At 43.9% G+C, this 25962-nt stretch overlaps 1 protein-coding gene across 1 annotated transcript in view; it reads left to right on the top strand.

Annotated features, from left to right (window-relative positions):
- Positions 1–39: 39 nt before the first annotated feature.
- The window catches only part of LOC148502496 (uncharacterized), a 258997-nt gene continuing 233074 nt past the window's right edge, over positions 40–25962 (top strand). The window contains 4 exon segments of the mRNA XM_088449791.1: positions 40–137; positions 4954–5635; positions 9293–10740; positions 14059–14239. Coding sequence (XP_088305917.1) covers positions 4963–5635; positions 9293–10740; positions 14059–14239 — 2302 coding nt within the window. The 5' untranslated portion in view covers positions 40–137; positions 4954–4962.

Raw genomic sequence — 25962 nt, forward strand, 5'->3', positions numbered from 1 at the left:
CAAATTTATACAATGTACCCAGTTACTGTGTGTCTCCTACAGATGGACCCAGTAACAGAAATACCCCAGAGAGATGTCCCCATCCTCTTTATTCACAGGATTGTACAGAGAGTCACCGGTTTACCAAGGAGGATCAGGTAGGTGGGATTTAGTTCTCCCCAAATAGCAATATACAAAGTGACTTTCTCTGTCAGTGCTCCATGGCAGTCCCCACAAAGGGTAATGTCTATAAGGAGGCTTCTCCACATCACCTGTATCTTTTCCTGTTTAGGTCAGTTAGTGTGTATGGTCTCTTAAACAGAGGCTTACTTCTCTCATCATTCCGGGCTGTAACAGAGACTTACCTCTTTCATCATTCAGGGCTGTAACAGAGGCTTACCTCTTTCATCATTCCGGGCTGTAACAGAGGCTTACCTCTTTCATCATTCCTGGCTGTAACAGAGGCTTACCTCTTTCATCATTCCTGGCTGTAACAGAGGCTTACCTCTTTCATCATTCCTGGCTGTAACAGAGGCTTACCTCTTTCATTGTTTCTGGTGGTAACTAGGGAGGTGCAGGCTCGGATAGGTTCGAATTTGCACGCCGAGTTCGGATTTTTTGTCCAGGAATGATGATGTTTGTCCATGCAAGATGACGTTTTGCCCGTTTCTGAGTCCCGTTTTTTGGAGGGAAAAATCCGAACTCGGCGTGCAAATTCGAACCTATCCGAGCTTGCACATCCCTAGTGGTAACAGAGACTTATCTCTCTTCTCGTTCCTGGCAATGCACCATATCAGTTCTACAAGCTGAGGACGGGCAGTCTGACCCGCGTGCATCACTGTAAGTGAGTGATGTAACATAAAGCACCTAAACTAAACAGATCGATGCACTGAGGATGCACACGCTCCGCAGCACGATGGTAGCGCCGGGCCGGATGCCAGAAGCCGGGAACCTTGAGCTCTCTACAGTGATACCGTTCTTGCTGCAAGGGTGTAAAAAAAACCATGTCTGGAAGCCGGTTGGAGCCAGAGCCTGATCTCACACACTTGGAAGTCCCCCGCCAAAGGTAATTCCCTAAATTAGGGGGTGTCCATATGCTGTACCCTGATACATATTGATTAGTGTTTCTCTTCAGTGCCCGTGAAGAGTCTTTGGGGGAGAAGACAAACAAGTGACCACATAATAAGCTCTGTGCGGCCTGTGATGGGAGGTTTCCTGCACACAATGAAGGAGTACTGTGTAGCACACACAGGGCCTGATTCAGACCCGCTCGCAAGCGGGTCGATGTTGCCCAAGTCCGCATGCGCACGACGGAGGCTGCTCCGTCGTGCGCATGCGCGAGACCCGGTTTTCGTTGGGGAAGCCGTCACTCCGGGGTCTCGCACCAAAGGGGGCGTGCTGTCGATGGTGATTGACAGAACGCCCCCTTTGGTGGGCGTGTCGGGGGCGTGGCTGCCCAGACGGAGGCGTTCCCATGGGAACGCCTACCGTCTGGGTCCGGCCCCACTGACATCCCACTGACACTAGTGATGTCAGTGGCAGTGTTTTTGGCTCTGATAGAGCCAAAAGCACTCCGGGCTTGCGGACAACGAGACCCTACCGCAAGAGTCTCGTCGCAAGCCCGATGGTCGCAATGGTCTTGACCATCGCAACCATCTTTTGGCCACTCGCATAAGCTGTGGGTGGTCACCCACAGCTATGCGAGCGGCCAGGAGGCCGCTTCAATTTTAATTAGGACGGCCCTGATTCAGAGCGAGCGCTCTTGTCAGAGCGTCCGGCTCTGAATCAGGCCCACAGATCCCAGGATATGGGATGGAACCAGCCTCCAGGACAATTTATACAATAATTTATATGAATGAGAGAAGCTTTTATTACTAAGGAAGATCTTTGTTACACAGGGATTATAGAAGAACAAGGGGGAGATGTATCAAACAGGGCTGTTGAGTTGGTAACCGAAACCTTAGACTCTGAGTCCTCGATTTTACTTAAAAGTCATTGTTGAAGGTTTGGCTTACCGACTCCATAGGTAAATGCTGATTGGTTGCTATGGGCAACTTCTCTACTTGACCACACTTAAGAAGCTTTGATACATCTCCCCAAAGCCTGGACTCAGGGATTCCCCTGATTAGTAGAAGATTCCTCTATAGCTGGATCTGATGACAGTGAGGAAACACTGATGATCTTTAGCTTAGATAATGAGGAATCTTTGCTGAGTAACATAAATCTATGGGAATGACGGCACTAATAACACCCACATTAGCAGGAGAATCTCTGAGGATTGCAGCCACAAGAACAAAGGTTCCCGGGAACATCAAGAGGTGGAAGATTTAGTCATTTGGGAATGGAATCCTGTGGAGAACACCAGTATAATGCTAAAAGACTTGTATGTATCCATATCTGTGTGAAGCTATTTTAAGCACCACAGCTTCATCATGAAGATCAGCATTAGTGGCCAGATGAACCACCTAGTTACGTTCTTTTGCAGCTGTTGCCCAATCAGAGACCTTTTGGATAATCTGTTTATTGCATGAAACCTTTTAGTCTAAGGAAAACTGGATAATGAAACCCTCTGGAGAAAAATCTTCTGAAAAGATCCCAGCTCTTCTAGGCTCTCTCCTCATGTTTACAATTCCTTCTACCTCAGCCCTTTTGGATCTTCAAAATGAAGACTAATACGCCAAAGCGTAGAAACCCACAATGTCTATTGTTATCCAATCTAACACCTGTAGGAGGCAGATTTTTGTACTATACACACATAGTTTATATGGATAATAGATAGTTTCCTCAGTGTCTCTCCAGCCCCCAGTGTCCCTCCAGCCCCCAGTGTATTTCCAGTCCCCACAGTGTCTCTCCAGCCCCCAGTGTATTTCCAGTCCCCACAGTGTCCCTCCAGCCCCCAGTTTATCTCCAGTCCCCAAACTGTACAGAATCCAGCAATAATTGTTTTCATACAAACTAAGAATCCTTCAGAATTCATGGAACTAGACAATCTACAGAACTGCCTACAACATTTACTAAGAACAGCAACAGTTGTCCCAGTTCCTTCAGGACAGAAGAGCAAAGGCTTTTCCTTATAGGAGGACATCAGGATCCTTTAGAGGAGACTAAACAACTATGTCAGTGTCAGACCGGTTTTGCATGGGAACAGTGAATTTGATCCTCTCTGCTATTGGCCAGGAGGATTTCCTCACACCATAGACCTGCAGGACGCTTCCTCTTATGTTGTAGTTTACCACAGGAAGTGTCTCAGGTGCTGGATCAGGGACGACATTACCAGTTCACCGGTCTTCCTTTTGGCCTGGCAACTGCTCTATGAACCTTTACAGAAATGCTGGTGCAGCGATAAGAGATCTGGGGCACAGATGTGGCACATCTATACATCATCCTGGTTATAGGAGAATCGGGACATGTGACAGACACCAAGAAAATACAGGTGATGGCCTTATTGCAGAAACATGGCCGGATTGGGAGGACAGAAAGTCAGCTTGTTCCCTCACAGCAAATACAATATCTGGGAGCACAAATACCATAGAGTACACAGTAACTCTGTCAGAGGAAAGGTATCTCACACTACAGCACTTAGCGCATGATGTACGGATTCATCACTGGTCACCAATAAGGAGAGTGCTGCAATTATCGGGAATGTTCTCAGCCATAGGAATAGTTCCTCCCGGGCAAGATGGTACCTGCACAGTCTCCAGCTGGGATTGGTTACTCTTTGGTATCACAGACAGCCTGTCATCACCTACCAGGAGATCTCTAATCTGGTGACAAGACCCAGGACTGAGGACACAGGGTATGTCACTCTCAGATCCATGGGCAACATCGATGACAGATTCCAGCTTATGTAACTAATATGATCACACAAAGGACTTGGTCACAGAAAGAAAGGAGACTCCATGTAGATGTACTAGAAATGAGAGTTGTATGGAATGCAGTTTAGCAATTTCATCCATAGTTATTGGAAAAGTTCTCAGGAGTATTTATAGAGAAGATACCTGGGGTGTCCATCATATATCACCAAGGAGGCACCAGAAGCAAAACTGTGATGTTTGAAGTAGAAAAACGAATAACCTTGGGCAGAAGAAACCCTACGATCTCTTTCAGAGTTCCATGTCTCAGGCAAGGAGGATAATGTGACAAATTGCCTGAGCTGTAGGTAAGTGGCCCCAGGATAATGGTCCTTGCACATGCACAGATGAACTTCCATAATGCTGGAGACTAGTGCTGCCCTGGTTACACTTCCTCTCAGCCAGCCGCTTTCTCACCAGCTTCTCATAGTGCCCAATTGGTACAGTTTACACAAAACATCGGTAACACATTCTGACATGGGAGGAGGAGCCGCATTATGGACCTAATTCAGCACTGATCGCTAATGGAAACGTGGTTCTGCTGCAAAATTATGCAAATGAATGCGAACACAATGACACCGCAGCACGATATAAAGATGCCAACTTCCCTTTACTCACATCCGTAAAGTCTGCAAAAACATCAGTAACATCTGAGCCTCCCGCACAAGGACAGACCTTACTCAGAAATTGTTAAACTTCCTGCACGCAGTGAGACCTCAGGCTGCGTATGCCATCGCAAGGGCTAATTTATGCACGCCCCTGTGATAGCGTTCAAACCCAATGGCTAGCCTGCATTTCACCGACCACCCACACGGTACTTTGTCAATCACTCTTCCTCAGGTCTATGGACTGGCTGCGATCACTTTCCCAATCGCAGTGAGGAGTTTGCGCACGTGTACTGAGATGCATACGCATGTGCAGAACGTGAACATCGGCCATCTGAATGCGTTTTACCACTTGCGATCCATGCTGAATTAGGCCCCTAGAGAGAAAAAGATTTATAATGCAAGCACAGAGATCCAGTATTTCATATTATCATTATATTACACTAATATTCTACTAGATAATGTCAATGGAAAAGAAATTATTAGCGTGTAATTTTATTATTTTGTGGGTTATTTAGAATGAAAATATGAGTGATAATAAGGCCGAGGTTATGGAGGGAGAAGAAGAGACGTATGTGACTGATATGAAGGCAAAAGATACAGAGGGAGAAGAAGAGACGTATGTGACTGATATGAAGGCAAAAGATACAGAGGGAGAAGAAGAGATGTATGTGACTGATATGAAGGCAGAAGATATAGAGGGAGAAGAAGAGACGTATGTGACTGATATGAAGGCAAAAGATACAGAGGGAGAAGAAGAGATGTATGTGACTGATATGAAGGCAAAAGATACAGAGGGAGAAGAAGAGACGTATGTGATTGATATGAAGACAGAAGATATAGAGGGAGAAGAGACGTATGTGATTGATACGAAGGCAGAAGATATAGAGGGAGAAGAAGAGACGTATGTGATTGATATGAAGACAGAAGATATAGAGGGAGAAGAAGAGACTTATGTGACTGATATGAAGGCAGAAGATATAGAGGGAGAAGAGACGTATGTGACTGATATGAAGGCAGAAGATATAGAGGGAGAAGAAGAGACGTATGTGACTGATATGAAGGCAGAGGATACAGAGGACGAAGAAGAAAAGACATATGTGACTGATATAGTGGCAAAAGATACAGAGGAAATAGAGACATATACGATGGGTGATCAGCAGTGTAAGGAGGAGGAAATCCCTACATATATCAGCACAGGTGAGTAATAAACACTAATTACAAAAGAGTCAATTATTTTCTCAATTGTAACCGGTGTCTTAAATGTGTAGAGTTTGTATGTACTCCCATTTGTTGTATGCCTTTCCTTCCCCAGTCCAAAAATATACTTCTATGTTAATTATTCAGCCCGTACAATGATCTTTTTCTACACTGTCTTCAGCCCCTATTATACTCCTGCTCTCCCCCTCACATCATGTCACTGTGTGTTACCAGCCCAGAGATCTGACCAGTCTCCTCCACACACACTCTGGTGTATCTCTTACATCAGGAGCCATCAGCCCCTATTATACTCGTGTGTGTGTGTGTGTGTGTGTGTGTGTAGTGTGAGTGTAACACAGACAAGACTGTCTGAGATCATGCAGCCACTGCCAGTTCCAAACTGGCTAATGCCATCTTAAGCTGTTTTGAAGAATGCTGTACACCCCAATAGTTAGAGCGTAGAAACACAGGATTATAATGATACATGTTATAGAGAAATTATAATACAGTCAATATAACAGGTGCAAAAACATGGTAATCACCATTCACAAGATCTGATTGGAAAGTTCAAATGATGCATCCGAATGCCTAGATCCTTGGTCACTGTGTGTAAAATACAAATAAAGCACAAACAGCTGTTACAGGGTCTCCTAGTGAGAACGTGTGTGTGTAGTTTTGGGAGAAACTCCATATACAATACTGTGCAAAAGTTTTAGGCAGGTATGGAAAAAATGCTGCAAAGTAAGAAAGTTTTCAGAAATAGAAATGTTATTAGTTTATTTTTATTAATTAATAAAATTTATAAAATGCAAAGTGAATGAACAGTAGCGAAATCTAAATAAAATCAATATTTAGGGTTACATTTACTAAAGTGAGAGTTTTTAGAAGTGAGTTTTAAAAGTGATGTTGCCCATAGCAACCAATCAGAAACTAGCTATTTTCTTCTAGAAGGTGCTAGTTAAATGTTAAGTAGAATCTGGTTGCTATGGGCAACATCACTTTTAAAACTCACTTCTAAAAACTCTCACTTTAGTAAATTTACCCTATAGTGTGACCACCCTTTGCCTTTAAAACAGCATCAGTTCTTCTAGGTACACTTGCACAAAATCAGGGATTTTGTAGGATTATAGTCAAGTGTATGATTAACCAATCATACCAAGAAGGTGATAATGAACATCTTTTTTATATGTAGGTTGAAACAAAGTAATTAATTAACAGAAACAGTGTAGGAGGCTTAAAACTGGGTGAGGAACTGCCACACTCTGCTACAAAGGTGAGGTTGTGGAAGACTGTTTCATGTCACAGGTCATACACCATGGCAAGACTGGGAACAGCAACAAAACGCAAGGTGGGTATACTGCATCAGCATGGTCTCTCCCAGGTAGAGATTTCAAAGCAGACTGGGGTTTGAAGATGTGTTATTCAAGCTCTTTTGAAGAAGCACAAAGAAACGGGCAACGTTGAGGACCGTAGACGCAGTGGTCTGCTGAGAAAACTTTGTGCATCAGATGAAAGACACATCATCCTTACTTCCCTTCAAAATCGGAAGATGTCCAGCAGTGCCATCAGCTCAGAACTCGCAGAAACCAGTGGTACCTAGCTACATCTATGAGTTCGGAGAAATCTGTCCAGAAGTGGTCTAAATGGAAGAATTGCGGACAAAAAGCCATACCTTCCACGTGTAAACAAGGCCAAGTGACTCGACTATGCAGGAAAACATAGGAACTGGGGTGCCGAAAAATGGCAGCAGGTGCCCTGGACTGGTGAGTAAAAATTTCAAATATGTGGCTGTAACAGAAGGCAGATTGTCGCAGGGCTGAAAAGTGGTACAATAATGAGTGTCTGCAGGCAACAGTGAAGCATGGTGGGGGTTCCTTGCAAATTTGGGGCTGCATTTCAGCAAATGGAGTTGGGGCTTTGGTCAGGATTAATGGAGTCCTCAATGCCAAGAAATACAGGCAAGTACTTATCCATCATGTAATACCATCAGGGAGGCGTTTGATTGGCTCCAAATATATTCAGCAGGACAACGACCCCAGAAAGATAGCCAATGTCATTAAGAACTATCTTCAGAGTAAAGAAGAACAAGGAGTCCTGGAAGTGATGATATGGCTCCCACAGAGCCCTGATCTCACCATCATCCAGTCTGTCTGGGATTACATGAGACAGAAGGATTTGAGCAAGCCTACATCCAGAAGATCTGTAGGTAGTTCTCCAAGATGTTTGTAACAACCTCCCTGCCGAGTTCCTTCAAAAACTGTGTGCAAGTGTACCTAGAAGAATTGATACAGTTTTGAAGGCAAAGGGTGGTCACACCAAATATTCATTAGATTTAGATTTCTCTTCTGTTCATTCACTTTGCATTTTGTTAATTGATAAAAAAATAAACTAATAACACTTATATTTGTGAAATCATTCTTACTTTGCAGCATTTTTATCACACCTGCCTAAAACTTTAGCACAGTACTGTATATTCATCATATATCCTCCGAACTCATAGCCTCATCTCACACAGCCCCACCTTGTACTGGCCGTTGCTTTGCTACCAGGACCCTGCATGATGTCATCACATCGGCTGCCCTGCCTTCTTGTCCCGGCTATTGCCTGGCTGTTTCCCATACAGCCCGGCCGCTGCAGCACGTTTACACAGCTTTGGGGGCTTGTCCCAGTGGGCATGCTGATTGGGTGTCTGCTTAGGTAAGAGGCAGTGAGGACATAACTTCTTTGTTATAGTATCCTGTCTGCCCTGGGTGCTGACCTGCTCCCTGAAACCTCCTGTCTGTTACTGGAATCCTGACTCCCCTGCACCTGTTCCTGCCTTTGTGTGCCTCCTGCTTGTTCCTAAACATCCGGACCTTCCTGCACCCTGTCCCTGGCTCCTGACCTGCCTCCTGTCCTGATTTCCTGACCTTCCAGCTGAGTACGTGGTTCATTCTCTGCCTGTTTGCTGACCCTGATCTCAGCTTCTGTTTCCTGGTTTTCAGCACTGGTCACCTGGCTCTGGTTTAATTGCACCCTGTTTTCCACTTCAGCTTACTCTCTGCTGCCACCTAGTTTCCATCATAAGGTTCTTCTATCTTAAGTATAAGACCTGAGGACATCCAAGTACCTGTGCGAATATAAATCTCTATGGGAAAGGTGGTTGCTATAGGTGAAGACCTCTCTGGCCAGACTCTAGAAGTTTGTGGATCCCTGGGTATGCCCTAACAAAAGGGACTTTCATTAGTACAAGATATTATATGTAATAAGTTATTAGCGCATTTATTTAGAGGATATAAAACCTCTACCTACAATAACACAATACAATACAACATGTTAAAATCAACATAATATTATCACTACAAATTTTCTCACTTTAACAATCACTTACATACAGTTACTGCATTAATGGAACACTAATAAAACCTGCTCCCGGCTCTATGATCCTGCGAGTCTCACTGAGAAAGAAATCTAATTCTGCTATAAATGTGCAGAGAACATGCACTGTTATACAAGAGCGGTAAGCATTTGCAGTTACAGCTCTTCTTTAATTACATCTCATGGATATTGCACATCTGGAGGCAGAATTATTTTATTCACCTTTATACATCTTAAATGTGAGTTTTTTTTAATTAACCTTATTTTGTTAAAACCGTATATTTATTATATTCCCAACAGATGGCTGTAACAGATGGAATATATTGCAGGACCATCTAATTATATCTCCAGATTCTGAAATAAAAGATGACATCAGACAAGATTCTCCAGTTCTCCACAGTACAGATATGTCATCCCACTCTTCTGATATGTCATGTTCCCCTGATAACTCAGATATTGGTACATCTATTACAGTTCTCAGAGTAGATAATATATTTCCCAATAATATAGATGCCACATGTTCTACAAAGAGAACAAAGCTTATTGCCCATCAGCCAGCTAATATATTTGCAAAGCCACTTTCATGTCCTGAGTGTGGGAAAGGTTTTCCATATGAATCAAATCTTATTACACATCAGAGATGTCACACAGGTGAGAGGCCATTTCCATGCTCCGAGTGTGAGAAATGTTTTACACAAAAATCACATCTTGTTAGACATCAGAGTAGGCACACAGGTGAGAAACCATTTCCATGCTCTGAGTGTGGGAAATGTTTTACATATAAATCCAATCTTGTTATTCATGAGAGACATCACACAGGTGAGAGGCCATTTCCATGCTCTGAGTGTGGGAAATGTTTTACGCAGAAATCAGATCTTGCTACACATCAGAGAATTCACACAGGTGAGAAACCATTTCCATGCTCTGAGTGTGGGAAATCTTTTAAACGGAAATCACATCTTGTTATGCATCAGAGAAGTCACACATGTGAGAGCCCATTTCCTTGTTCTGAGTGTGGGAAATGTTTTACACAAAAATCACATCTTGTTACGCATCAGAGAAGCCACACAGGGGAGAGCCCATTTCCATGTTCTGAGTGTGGAAAATGTTTTACACAGAAATCATATCTTGTTAGACATCAGAGTAGACACACAGGTGAGAAACCATTTCCATGTTCTGAGTGTGGGAAATGTTTTATGCAGAAATCAGATCTTGTTACACATCAGAGAATTCACACAGGTGAGAAACCATTTCCATGTTCTGAGTGTGGGAAAACTTTTACACAGAAATCAGTTCTAGTTACACATAAGAAGAGTCACACAGGTGAGAGGCCTTTTCCATGCTCTGAGTGTGGGAAATGTTTTATACAAAAAGCAGCTCTTGTTATTCATGAGAGACATCACACAGGTGAGAGGCCATTTCCATGCCCTGAGTGTGGGAAATGTTTTATGCAGAAATCAGATCTTCTTAAACATCAGCGAATTCACACAGGTGAGAAACCATTTCCATGCTCTCAGTGTGGGAAATCTTTTAATCGGAAATCACAGCTTGTTACACATCAGAGAAGTCACACAGGTGAGAAACCATTTCCATGTTCTGAGTGTGGGAAATGTTTTACGCAGAAATCATATCTTGTTAGACATCAGAGAAGTCACACAGGTGAGAGGCCTTTTCCATGTTCTGAGTGTGGGAAATGTTTTACACAGAAATCAGATCTTGTCAGACATCAGCTGTCACACAGGAGAAAAGCATTTCTATGAGCTGATACAAAACAGGGTTGTAGTAACACTCCAGTCACACAGTATTATACCGTTTTAGGCTATCCATCTGCCGATAATTGGGATGTGTGCCATTAATATAATATTTTATTTTGAAACCTTATGGGTAGAATTGAGCTTTTTGCTGTTTTGGAATGGTGGAATAATGAACCAAAAAACTATTTCTTGACAGTGGTTAGAAAAAATAAAATTAAAAAATTCACTTTCTTCAATAAAAACTTTTTTTTGCCTATTTTGAGGAAATTGTTTTTCTTTTTAGGAGAAATAAGGAAATTAATGGTTTTTTCTTGAAAAAAATAAGGCATTTATTGTGTGAGCACTGCATAAATAATACAAAACAGAAAGACAGCTATTGTCACCACCACTGCAAATGAATTATCAAGCAAAATACACTATAATCATGTTTAAGGGGCTTATCCAAGCAGATAAATTTGAACAACGAACGATTTATCGTTCAGTCGTTAAATTTATCTACTAATGGATAGGCTCTGATCGATAAAAATGCACGCTCCCGCAGCCGACAAATTGGGTCTTTTGCCTCTCCAACATGTTGGTCAATTATCGTTTATCGCTGACAGATATTAGAAATATCTGTCGCGGTGAACGACGAACGATTTTTTTATGAAAATGAATAGAAACATAAAAAAAATCCACTCTCAGAATGATGTCATGCGATATCGTTCATCATTTGCAAAAACTGTCATGTACATGTCAGATATCTGTCACAGCAGCCCCAGGAATTTTCAATAGATAAATCTTTTGTCTTTCAGAAAGATCTGGTAATGGATAGGTCCCTTTATATTTCCATCAAAACATCTAAGCTTGTAGCCCAACGTCCAGGGTTCCTGTTTATCTGCAAGTTCTCCTAACGCTTTATACACAAACAGAGCAAAGAGAAAGAAAGCAGACTCTTGTTTTAGGGCATTACTTGTTATGTAATTTGAAAGTAGGTAACACAACATTTATTATCACTGTTTAAAATAAGTTCGGACAAACATTAAACATGTAACATATATTAGTACATAATAGGATAAATCATGAATCAACATCCCCTTAAATGTGATCTAATACCCTGCTGCGAAAAATAAAGAGAATTTACATCTATATCTCTTATTTAAGGCTAATTATATGTTTAAAAACTGTGCCTTTCATGTAAAGGTCCCTGATGGTATGCGACCACTTTTTATTTTATACTTGTTTTAATAAATGTTTTATGGTTTTACAATATATACTTTCCCTACTCTTGTATTTTATGGCCTTCTGATATTGAGGGGTATGGTGTAAGGACCAAGTGGAGAGACCAGGTTGTTTTAAGCTTTGAAGAGGAATCGTTATTGGAGCACAGGCCATTATTGGACTACAAAAGAGTGACTATTGAAGCATAAGATTGCTGTATCGTTATTTATTTTCATATTTATGGGACAAACTGGACATATTTGCACCCGCACCTTAACCTAAGCGCTTTTTACCACTTTTTTATTATGCACATATATTTGTAATTGGTGAAGATCACGCAGGTCATCAGCTGCTGGGTGTGGCGTGGATTGCAAACATTTAATACTGTTTTTTATCGAGTTTGAGAACCACCGCGCTGTATCATTAGGATCAGTGACTTTAGCTCCCCTTGAATTAAAGATCGCCCGAATCTGTTCCCTAGCCATTTTGCCTCTTAACTTCTGAGCTAGCATTCTTCCTGCTGTCTCCATGAACATAACATCTCTGTTTCAATTTAAATATAGTCCTATGAACCTCCCCCAAAGCCAACACATTCCAGTCTTCCCTAGCTTTAAGAAGTTAGCGATAGATTTTATTGTTAAGGGGGGAATTTTTATGTCTAGCATCTAGATCAGCTAGTTTTACTTCTAAGTCTGCCTGGGTTTTAATAGCTTCTTCCCTAAGTCTTGCTGCCGATTGGATTGCTGTAACTCTCGCCACCGCCTTTAGTGTGCACCAATGGTTAAATAATGAGGTGTCCTCTGGTTTATTGGTGTCCAAATATGTTGTAAGAGAATTAAGAATATTTTGTATAGCCTCTGAATTAGTCAACAAATGGTCACCTAGATGCAACGTTCTAGGGGGTGGTCTTGTGAGAATCCACATCCCAGTGTAAAACAAGAGCCGAGTGGACTGACCACGCTACAGGTAAAATGGTAGCCTTTCTAATTTCCCGTAAGGTCCATTTATCTGACAGTGCTAGGTCTATCCTCGAATAGGAGTGATGTACATGTGAGTAAAATGTATAATCCCTGGCCGTAGGATTCTTCACCCTCCAAACATCATATTCTAATAATATTCTATTAAACGCTTTAGAATGATGCTTGACCTGTTGGGGATGTAATTTACTAGTGGGTGTAGATTTATCTAGTGTTGGGTCTAGCACCATGTTAAAGTCCCCGACCAGTATAACTGGACCCTTGCAGCATTTTTGGAGGATGGAGCAGAATGTCCTACAGAATAAAGTTTGTTTAGCATTTGGGGCATATACCGTAGCTATTGTAACCACTCGATTTTCTAATTTCCCTATTAAAATAAGGTACAGGCCATTTGGGTCTGTAATTTGTTCATCTAACGTAAATTGACAGGAGGTGATCATAGTATGGCCACTCCAGCTTTTTTTTGCGGACCATTTGACATATAAGATTGGGGGTAATAAGAATTAAAGAATTTCGGAGGGGCTGAACTAATGAAGTGGGTTTCCTGAACCGCCACTATGTGTGCCTTATGTTTGTGGAAAAAGTGAAGGGCCAGTCGCCTCTTGTTGGGAGAGTTCAGCCCTTTAACATTTAAGGACAGTAAATGAACCATTGTGTCATGTTGAAATAACGATGTAGTGACCCATAGACTACAGTAAGTTGTACTAGATCTGCATATTTTGTACCATTTAAAAAAAAAAAAAAGCAAAATAGGAAACACAGATGTATAATAATAGCAGGAGAAAAAACAGAAACATAAAAAAGAGAACAAAACATATAGGGGGAAAAAACAGAATAGCACCATATAGGAGCTAGAAAGGACCACCTCCTAAGGCGGTACATATGAGAAAAGTAGGGGGTAGCGGCCACCCCCCACCACTCCAAATTACAACAAAGTTAAACTATATGTCAACATATAATTACCAATTATGGAATAGAATAAAGATAAAAGAGGAAATTTACAAACTGATCCGGCATTATCTTAATTTACTATATAGGTATTGGTATCAGATTAACAAGAACTGTGTTGCTTACAAGATGAGCAACAATTGAATCGTACAAATACTTTGTATAATGTCCACTTAGCTTATTATAGCAAGAGCCGGCATTATGTGCTCGGAACACGGCGTCTTTGTTTAAGACCAATCACGTTCAATCCGCGGGCTTTTGGATAATTTTGCTGAAATGTCCTCTGGAGTTTAAGAAACCAGGAGTTGGATACCATCATCTGGTGAAAAAACAACTGTGGTGGAACCGTTTTGACTATCAGCAGTTTAGTAGGAAAGTCCTACCGATATTCTCCTTCTGAAGAGCCCTTGTAACAAGATAGAATGATCTGCGTTTGGCTAGTGTAGGAGCAGATAGATCTCCAAAGGGTTGAAGATTACCCAGAAAAGACACGGAAGTTTCCGAGGGTCTAGCAGCTCGCAGGACAGCTTATTTTATGTGAAAGTAATGCATTCGCATAAGAGTGTCTCTGGGTGAGCTTTCCGGGGCACTTCTTGGTTTAGGTATGCGGTGGATGCGGTCTATCAGAAAATCAGTAATGGACACTGTAGGAAGTAGTTTCATAAACAGATTTGTGACATATTCCTTGAGATCTGTATATGATACTGATTCGGGAATACCTCGTATTTTGAAATTGTTACGTCGGGACCTATCTTCCATATCCCCGACTTTATCTCTCAGAGTGGTGACCTCTGTTTGGCGCTGCTTATGTAACGTTATAAGATCATTGTGTGATTTACTGTAACTACTTCTTAATTATTTTCTAAATGATCTGTCCGATCTCCTAAAATGTCCACTGACTGCTGACAGGACTGCAGTGCTGCTTTACATTCTGAGGAAATGTCCGACTTGAAGGAAGCCAGGAGAAGCTTCATGGAGTCCACCGTTAAGGATCTCCCCTGCTCATGACAGCGTTACTAGACGCAGCTATGTGCCTCTCAAGTTTAGTCCCCGGCTCCCTGCTGGTAGCTAGGCTGCAACCCGCAGGTTCGACTAAACGACCCCTGATTCCATGGTCTTCTGTAGTCGCTGCCGCTGGGTATGTGTGGGGACCTCTGGGGAAAAGGATGTGTTTCACTGGTCTCCATCTGGCGTTAATAGCCAGTTATCTCCGTGGCTGCCTGTTACAAGTGCCAGTTGCTAGGAGACCCAGACGTCAGAGGATGTCACATGTTTCCTCCTAGTGCTGCCTGATTGGCAGCTGATCCTATTTGAACTTTCTGGACTGTCACCGCCCTGTCAGCTATAGAGTTTTCATGTGAACTTTTGGTTATGCAACTTGCTTTCTGTGCATCCAGACTTCCAGTTATAATCAGTACATGCTGCGTGTACTCTGTTCACCGGCTTCTAGGTGACCCATGTTCCTCGGCTTCAGCCACATCGCTGTCTACTAGGCCCTGCAGGCTATCCAGCAATCATGTTTCAATACCTGTTTCAAGCATCACTGTCTACTAGGCTCTCCAGGCCATATAGCAATCCTTAGAGGTTTTTAGCATAATCATGGCCAAGGTTATGGGCCTACCCACCACATCCAGGTAACCTCTTTAGGGTAGGTCCCTAACATACTAGGGTTCAAATCCAGAGCGCAGGACACACCCAAATCGGCACAGCCGAGGCACCCCAGGGCATAGCCATAATGAAAAAAGTGAAATGTGAAGTAAGAAAGGTAAGAGCAGCTATGGCTGCATAGAAAGGTGAAAATACAAATATAATAAAAACAAACAGTAAAGTGTTAAAATAGTGCAAAAAAGAAAGAATGTGTTATAATGTGATGGGCTGGAGCAGACCAACCAAAGCAATCCAAGGGACCCACACCCCAAAAATCAACCCAAAGTTGCACTACAGTATATAACTTGTAGGACTTACCTAAAATTGTGCCTATTACTAGTTGTCAGGACAGCGACTGTTTCAGTACATAAAGATAGATTACTATTTCCAAAGTTCCTTTGTGGTCATTGGAGGAGCTATCCTGCTTGCTGGCATTCTTCACATACAGGGAATAGAGAGTTAAAGTGATCATCTGTTTCCAAGGTGTTGTCAGGTAGTGGGATCCCTAGATTGCTCATTATTTCAAACCTGATTCCATTTGGGTCACATGTTCTGAACGTCCTATGGATCACATACCTCTAGTATAAAGCCTGTTACTAACTGTGTCTCAGTGTCTGTGCAACGTTACTTTCAGGTCTTTCTTGGACTCCTGCCAGATCCCTGCTGGGCCTGTGGGTTGCTGTGGACTTTGCTATATCTCTGCCCATGTTCCGGTTAAACTTCTGATGCCAGTTACCAGCCGCACTACAGAACTCAGCATAGCCATTGCCTAAGTATTGCTTTTGCTCCATTGCTGTGGTTTCACCTTTTGCTGCACTATTTACTTTGCCTGTTGTCTCTCACTCCTGTGGACATCGAATCCATCTTCGTTACGGTTGTCAACTGCACTGTTACAGTTATCATCACCGCATTGTGGGGCTCAAGCCCATTCTGGATTCTAGTCACGCCGCAGGGCTCAACCCCGTTCTCGGTACCACACCGCTTCACAGGGCTCAACCCTGCTTCAACCTTCATTGCATCATGGGGCTCAACCCCGCTCCGGATTCTAGTCACACCGCAGGGCTCAACCCTGATCCGAAACCTCACCGCTTCACAGGGCTCAACCCTGCTTCAACCTCCGCATCACAGGGCTCAACCCTGCTCCGACCTCATCGCATCACAGGGCTCAACCCTGCTCCAGATCTCCATCACTACAGGGTTCCACCCAGGTGAAGCTCCTCTATACCATCCTGAGGTGTTAGCCTCATACTGGACTCGGGGTTCCCTACCATATTAACTTTTCTGTGGTTAAAGACTATATGGGGGGTTTTCTCCTATATTCATTATTGCTTATGTGAACCTCAGTGTTGTTGAGACTTTGTGTGAGACGTTGCCATTATATTTCTCCTGTGAATAAATTCTATTTACTTTTATTCTGAGATTTCATGAAAAGGTCATTCCTAAAGCCACCCCAGTTTATTGTGCCTAGTAGGCCTGCCTCCTCCCAGGAGTCTCAAGTGTCGGCAGCCGTGACACTAGTGTGCATATACAATACCAGACTCCATGCTTTTAAACCAATAAGGGAGGGGCGCTAGTCCAGGCTGAAGGCGTCTCCTTTCCTTCAGGTGTGCAATAAAGTACATTAAATGGAGTATATAGGAAAGGTTCCTGGACTGCACAACCTGACTATATATATAATGGGAGGTGCTACCTGTTGAGACTTCTTGCAGGCACAGGAACAGACAAATCACAGGTGCACAACTCCAAATTACTGATTATATATAAATCCATTATTCAATAAAATTTTGCAATCAATAGTGGTTTTTAGCATAATCATGGCCAAGGTTATGGGCCTACCCACCATATCCAGGTAACCTCTTCAGGCTAGGACCCTAACATACTAGGGTTTAAATCCTGAGCGCAGGACACTATAAAATCAGCACAGCTGAGCCACCCCAGGGCGTCGCCATAATGAGAAAAGTGAAATGTGAAGTAAGAAAGGTAAGAGCAGCTATGGCTGCATGGAAAGGTGACAATACAAATTCCTCCTAGTGCTGCCTGATTGGCAGCTGATCCTATTTGAACTTCCTGGACTGTCGCCGCCCTGTCGGCTATAGAGTTTTCATGTGGAACTTTTGGTTATGCAACTTGCTTTCTGTGCATCCAGACTTCCAGTTATAATCAGTACATGCAGCGTGTACTCTGCTCACCGGCTTCTAAGTGACCAAAGTACCCCGAGTTCAAGCATCGCTGTCTACAGGGCCCTCCAGGCCATACAGCTTTCCTGCTTCTATACCACGTTCCAAGCATCGCTGTCTACTAGGCCCTCCAGCACTCCTGCTTCTACACCACGTTTCAAGCATCGCTGTCATCTAGGCCTTCTGGCCATTCAACAACTTTAGTTTGGGCTGTAAGTCTACAGTATATTCTATTGCCTGTCCTATGGTATCAGCTCCTTACTGCACCATTGACATGTTGTGTTTGTACTGGCCCTCCAGGTCCACCATATAATTTATAAAGTAAACTGCCATGATTTTAATATTCTGCTCGTGACTGTTCTTGGATGTGCCTCGTATCTCCAATACCTTCATCTCGGTCCTAGCAATTGCTAGAGCATCGTAACAGTATTAGAATATCAATATTTGGCAACTGCCTTGAGTGATATATTACTGTATAATCTCTCTGATGGCTTAGATATTACTATCCTTACCCACTGTCCCTGTAGGACCATAGACATAAATCTTTTATCCCTCTATAGAGTCACCACTTATACACGACTCACTCCGTACACTATCTCGATTTTTCAGTATATATATTTTTTTCTCATATTAAGGGTACACACCATTCATTGTCACAACACCATACTTAGGTTTATATATGTACTGTTATATATATATATACACACACACACATTATAACTAGGGGTGAGCGGGTTCGGATTTCTGAAATCCGAACCCCCCCGATCCGAGTCCGATCCGAGTCAGGCTTGACTTTTCCCGCCTGACTCGGATCTGAAATCGAGGCAAAACGTCATCATCCCGCCTTCCGAGTCTCGCGGGTTTTGGATCCTATATAAGGTACCCGCGTCGGCGCCATTTTCTCACTCGGCTGTGGACAGTGAAGAGGGAGGGTGGGAGTTAGGGCTGTGTAGTGTAGTGCTGCTGTTGTCCACTACTTCAAAGTCCATAGGGGCTGGCTGTGTTGTGCTGTGCTGCTGTTGTTAATAGGGGCTGTGTCCACTACTTCAAAGTCCATAGGGGCTGGCTGGACTGTGTTGTGCAGTCAGTTCTCCATAGGGGCTGTGTCCACTCCAAAGTCCTGTGCAGTGGCCCAGTCCTAAAGAGGTGCTGTAGTGTTGTCCAGGGAGTGCTCTGTCCATCAGGGGTGCCCCCCCAAGTGCTAAAAAAAAAATATATATTCTGTGTTTGTGAATTGTGTGCGCAGTAGCCGCACGTGCATCAACAAAGTAGTGCCAAGCGTGCGCCTGTGTCATAAGTAAAGGGCCGGCTGGCTTGACCGTTAAGGGTGCTGTAACCCCCGAAAGTACACTCCAGTCCAAACCAAAAAAAAAAATTATTTTCTGTGTTTGTGAATTGTGTGCGCAGTAGCCGCACGTGCATCAACAAAGTAGTGCCAAGCGTGCGCCTGTGTCATAAGTAAAGGGCCGGCTGGCTTGACCGTTAAAGGGTGCTGTAACCCCCGAAAGTACACTCCAGTCCAAACCAAAAAAAAAATTATTTTCTGTGTTTGTGAATTGTGTGCGCAGTAGCCGCACGTGCATCAACAAAGTAGTGCCAAGCGTGCGCCTGTGTCATAAGTAAAGGGCCGGCTGGCTTGACCGTTAAGGGTGCTGTAACCCCCGAAAGTACACTCCAGTCCAAACCAAAAAAAAAATTATTTTCTGTGTTTGTGAATTGTGTGCGCAGTAGCCGCACGTGCATCAACAAAGTAGTGCCAAGCGTGCGCCTGTGTCATAAGTAAAGGGCCGGCTGGCTTGACCGTTAAAGGGTGCTGTAACCCCCGAAAGTACACTCCAGTCCAAACCAAAAAAAAATTATTTTCTGTTTGTGAATTGTGTGCGCAGTAGCCGCACGTGCATCAACAAAGTAGTGCCAAGCGTACGCCTGTGTCATAAGTAAAGGGCCGGCTGGCTTGACCGTTAAGGGTGCTGTAACCCCCGAAAGTACACTCCAGTCCAAACCCAAAAAAAATTATTTTCTGTGTTTGTGAATTGTGTGCGCAGTAGCCGCACGTGCATCAACAAAGTAGTGCCAAGCGTGCGCCTGTGTCATAAGTAAAGGGCCGGCTGGCTTGACCGTTAAAGGGTGCTGTAACCCCCGAAAGTACACTCCAGTCCAAACCAAAAAAAAATTATTTTCTGTGTTTGTGAATTGTGTGCGCAGTAGCCGCACATGCATCAACAAAGTAGTGCCAAGCGTGCGCCTGTGTCATAAGTAAAGGGCCGGCTGGCTTGACCGTTAAAGGGTGCTGTAACCCCCGAAAGTACACTCCAGTCCAAACCAAAAAAAAATTATTTTCTGTGTTTGTGAATTGTGTGCGCAGTAGCCGCACGTGCATCAACAAAGTAGTGCCAAGCGTGCGCCTGTGTCATAAGTAAAGGGCCGGCTGGCTTGACCGTTAAAGGGTGCTGTAACCCACAAAGTACACTCCAGTCCAAACCAAAAAAAAAATTATTTTCTGTGTTTAGCCGCACGTATATATCAAATCGATATAACATAAATGGAGGACCAAACTTTCTCCGATAAAAATAAAATAGAGAAAGATCAAGAACCACTTCCTCCTAGTGCTGAAGCTGCTGCCACTAGTCATGACATAGACGATAACATGCCATCAACGTCGTCTGCCAAGGCCGATGCCCAATGTCATAGTAGAGGGCACATACAATCCCAAATGGCAAAGTTCAGGAAAATGACCTTGAAAAAGACATTTAAATCAGCTGAAGAGAAACGTAAACTTGCCAATATGCCATTTACGACACGGAGTGGCAAGGAACGGCTAAGGTCGATCCCTAGTATGTTCATGACTAGTGGTTCAGCTTCACATGACGATGGAAGCACTCCTCCCACTAAAAAAATCAAAAGAGTTAAGCTGGCAAAAGCACAGCGAAGAACTGTGCTTTCTAAGAAGATATCACAAATCCCCAAGGAGAGTCCAAGTGTGGTGGTGGTTGCGATGCCTGACCTTCCCAGCACTGGACGGGAAGAGGTGGCTCTTTCCACCATTTGCACGCCCCCTGCAAGTGCTGAAAGGAGCACCCACAGTCCACTTGCTGATATGCAAATTGAAGATGTCACTGTTGAAGTACAACAGGATGAGGATACTGGTGTAGCTGGCGCTGAGGAGGAAGTTGGCGAGGAGGATTCTGATGGTGATGTGGTTTGTTTAAATCAGGCTCCGGGGGAGACAGTTGTTGTCCGTGGGATGAAAAAGCCCATCACGGTCATGCCTGGGCAGAAGACCAAACATTCCACCTCTTTGGTCTGGCAATATTTCTATCCAAATCCGGACAACAACTGTCTTGCCATATGTACCATATGTAAAGGTGAAATAAGTAGGGGTAGGGACGTCAACCACCTAGGAACATCCTCCCTTATACGGCACCTGCAGCGCGTTCATAAAAAGTTACTGTCAAGTTCAGAAACTTTGGCTCAGACCGTAAGCAGTCCAGGGACACCTAAATCCCGTTGTCCTGTTGTATCCAAGCGCCTGCAAACCACACCGTCAACTCCCTCCTCGTCAATTTCCTCCTTAGGATCGGAAGTAGTCCTGCAGGCCATATCACTGGCATGACTGACTCTCCTATCCGGGATTCCTCCGGAGGATCCTGCATTGCTACGCCTACTGCTGCCGCTGCTGCTGTTGCTGCTGCTGGGAGTCGTTCATCATCCCAGAGAGGAAGTAGGAACACCACTACTTTTACTAAACAATTGACCCTCCAACAGTCCTTAGCGAGGAGGATGAAGTACGACAGCAGTCATCCTGAAGCAAAACGTATAACTGAGGCCTTGACTGCTATGTTGGTGTTAGACGTGCGTCCGGTATCCGCCATTAGTGCAGTGGGATTTAGACAATTGATGGAGGTAGTGTGTCCCCGGTTCCAAATCCCGTCTAGATTCCACTTCACTAGGCAGGCGATACCGAGACTGTACAGAAACGTCAGAAAAAGTGTCCTCAGTGTCCTGAAAAATGCCGTTGTACACAATGTCCACTTAACCACGGACATGTGGACAAGTGGAACAGGGCAGACTAAGGACTATATGACTGTGACAGCCCACTGGGTAGATGTATCACCTTACGCAGCAACAGCAGCAACATCACCAGTAGCAGCATCTCAGAAACGCCAGCTCGTTACAAGGCAGGCTACGCTGTGTATCACCGGTTTCAGTAAGAGGCACACCGCCGACAACCTCTTAGAGAAACTGAGGGAAATCATCGCCCAGTGGCTTACCCCACTTAGACTCTCCTGGGGATTTGTGATATCTGACAACGCCACCAATATTGTGCGGGCATTACATCTGGGCAAATTCCAGCACGTCCCATGTTTTGCTCACACAATAAACTTGGTGGTGCAGAATTTTCTGAAAAGCGACAGGGGCGTGCAGGAGACGCTTTGGGTGGCCCGAAAAATTTCTGGCCACTTTCGCCATTCAGCGACTGCGTGCCGAAGACTGGAGCGCCAGCAAACACTCTTGAACCTGCCCCGCCATCACCTGAAGCAAGAGGTTGTGACGCGGTGGAACTCAACCCTCTATATGCTTCAGAGGATGGAGGAGCAGCAAAAGGCCATACAAGCCTATACATCCACCTATGACATAGGCAAAGGAGGGGGTATGCACCTGACTCAAGCGCAGTGGAGAATGATTTCCGTGTTGTGCAAGGTTCTTCAGCCCTTCGAACTTGCCACACGTGAAGTCAGTTCAGACACTGCCAGCTTGAGTCAGGTCATTCCCCTCATCAGGCTTTTGCAGAAGCAGCTGGAGAAAGTGAAGGAGGAGCTAAGACGGAGCGATTCCGCTCGGCATGTGGGACTTGTGGATGAAGCCCTTCATTCGCTTTGCCAGGATTCCAGGGTGGTCAATCTGTTGAAATCAGACCACTACATTTTGGCCACCGTGCTCGATCCTAGGTTTAAAGCCTATGTGGTGTCTCTCTTTCCGGCCGACACAAGCCTGCAGAGGTGCAAAGACCTGCTGGTGAACACACTGTCAGCTGAAGCGGAACGTGACACGTCAACGGCTCCTTCTTCATTTTCTCCTGCAACTGGGGCTGCCAGGAAAAAACTTAGGTATCCTAAGCAACCCGCTGGCGGTGATGCAGGGCAGGCAGGACCAAGTTTGGACATCTGGTCCGGACTGAAGGACCTGGCAACAATTTCTGACATGTCTACTGTCACTGCATATGATACCGTCACCATTGACAGAATGGTGGAGGATTACATCGGTGACAGCATCCAAGTAGGCATGTCAGACAGTCCATACCTGTACTGGCAGGAAAAAGAGGCAATTTGGAGGCCCCTGTACAAACTGGCTCTATTTTACCTGAGTTGCCCCCCCTCCAGTGTGTACTCCGAAAGAGTGTTTAGTGCAGCCGGGAACCTTGTCAGCGAAAGGCGTAGGAGGTTGCTTCCACAGAATGTGGAGAAGATGATGTTCATCAAAATGAATTATCAGCTCTTCCAGGGAGACCAGCCTCCAGAAGGTACAGAGGGACCTGTGGTGGTGGATTCAAGTGGGGACGAGTTAATACTTTGTGAGGATGAGGATGTACACACTGAAGAGGGTGAGGAATCGGTGGATGAGGAGGATGAGGATGACATCTTGCCTCCGTAGAGCCAGTTTGTGCAGGGACACATTAATTGCCAGCTTGTTTTGTGGGGGCCCAAACGAACCAATCATTTCAGCCACAGTTGTGTGGCAGACCCTGGCGCTGAAATGATTGATTTGTTAAAGTGTGCATGTCCTGTTTATACAACATAAGGGTGGGTGGGAGGGCCCAAGGACAATTCCATCTTGCACCTCTTTTTTTCTTTGCATTATGTACAGTTTGGGGCCTAGTTTTTCTAACTGCCATCCTGTCTGCCACTGCAGTGTCACTCCTAGATGGGTCACGTGTTTGTGCCGCCCACTCGTGTCGCTTAGCATAGTCATCCAGCTACCTCGGTGCAACCTTTTGGACATAAAAACACTATTGTGAGGTGTGAGGTGTTCAGAATAGACTGGAAATGAGTGGAAATTAAGGTTATTGAGGTTAATAATAGCATAGGAGCAGAAAAACCTACAAATTCTGTGATTTTAGCTGTTTTTATGCTTTTTTTCAAAAAAATACAGATCCAAAACACAAAACCCAGAACCCAAAACACGGAAGGGTGGTTTTGGCAAAACCAATCCAGATCCAAAACACGAAGAAAAATCCAGATCCAAAACCAAAACACGAAAAGTGGCCGGTGCACACCCCTAATTATAACATTGTTCCTACATTTTCACACATACATCGTATTTACAGATGTAATTATTGTACATAATAATGTTACACTTACACAACAATTTTATTATGATATGAGATTTTCACACTCACTTATCCACCTGAGGGTGTGCAGACAACACTTTCCTCCTTTTTATTTTTCACTTATGGTCCCTCTTTTCCCAGTAATCTCACCATTCATCAATGTGTCTCACCATTCATCAGTGTGTCTCACCATTCATCAGTGTCTCACCATTCACCAGTGTGTCTCACCGTTCATCACTGTGTCTCACCGTTCATCACTGTGTCTCACCGTTCATCACTGTGTCTCACCGTTCATCAGTGTGTCTCACCGTTCATCAGTGTGTCTCACCATTCATCAGTGTGTCTCACCATTCATCAGTGTGTCTCACCATTCATCAATGTGTCTCACCATTCATCAGTGTGTCTCACCCATTCATCAGTGTGTCTCACCCAGTCATCAGTGTGTCTCACCCAGTCATTAGTGTGTCTCACCCAGTCATCAGTGTGTCTCACCATTCATCAGGGTGTCTCACCAATCATCAGTGTGTCTCACCATTCATCAGTGTGTCTCACCATTCATCAATGTCTCACCAAGTCATCAGTGTGTCTCACCATTCATCAATGTCTCACCCAGTCATCAATGTGTCTCACCAGTCATCAGTGTGTCTCACCGAGTCATCAAATCATTTTTTGACCATTTATTCCTATTTACCACTGATTTTCATGCAATATTGTGATAGAGATTTACAGATACTTGTTATGTCCTCTTGACTGGACCAATTCTCTGTATAAATGCATGTCACACAGAGAGCAGCAGCTGCCTCCATGATGTCTGTAATTGGGGTAGCGTTATTTATAAAAAAAAAAAAAAAGAAAAATGTTTTTTTGGCGATACCTCTACACACTACCATATTTTTGGCAGAAGCTATTTTTCTTTATAAATAGCCAATAGCTATATTTTGTATAGCAGCCAACATAACTATTACATAATACTTAGTTTAATACATTAGACCAACCTTTCTACATAGTTGTCAGTACCATCTATTGATCCGCTCTAATTGGTGAGTAGTAGTGAGTGCTAAAGAGGGATTATCAGCCAATAGGGTTTAGTGTAAATCTATAATACATAGTATTTATCACCTTCCCCTGTGACGCTATCCAGACCTAATATTATTTACCCATTCATGGCAATAACAGTAACTTTCTATATGTGATTACTATAGGTTACAGTGAATGGTGAACTATAACAGCTGTGTGCTGACTGCACACACCCCTCATTTGCATATCCTATTAGACTCCTTTATAGATCAAGAGGTTCTCCCCCAATCAGGGCTCATGTAACATATCTTACTGATCTCCGGGGATTCCTGATTGGTCCATCCTGCAGATAAGAATGACAGTCAGGACAGATCTCCTGATACACACTGAGGAAGCGGTTCAGCGAAACGTCCGTCTGTGACTCAGTGGACACCGCCTGTACACGAGCAGGGTGTCCCGTACCAGGCAGCAGCAATAATTTTATTTTCTCTTACCTGCTCTCCACTTCACCACCGCTGGGCTACAGACCTGTGTTCCCGGCAACCTGCTCGGGTATCGCCTTCAGGTAGGTGTTTTGCTGGCACGGGTGTGAGCTGTGACCCTGCAATGTCCTTCACTGCCCCATTTAGCGATCCACCCGGCCTAGATCTTATCTCTTCTAAATGCCACTCACAGCGGTGTACCGCTCACATTCCCGTCGCTGCTTTATAGTACATAGGGAGCAGCAGCACGATTGTGACATTATTTCCCTTTATTCATACTTTATTGTCTAATCTACATTCTACACTTCCTGTTATTTCTTTGTGTTCTCTCGTTGGGTCGGTGATTTAGGAGATCCCTGTGCTGATTCAACAGAGTTCCCCTCTATCTACTTCATAAAAGCAGATGCCCTATAAAATTATTCACACCCTAGGACGATCCG

The sequence above is a fragment of the Taudactylus pleione genome, unplaced genomic scaffold, assembly GCF_031769625.1.
Source record: "Taudactylus pleione unplaced genomic scaffold, aTauple2 ptg000495l, whole genome shotgun sequence".
Lineage (NCBI taxonomy): Eukaryota > Metazoa > Chordata > Amphibia > Anura > Myobatrachidae > Taudactylus > Taudactylus pleione.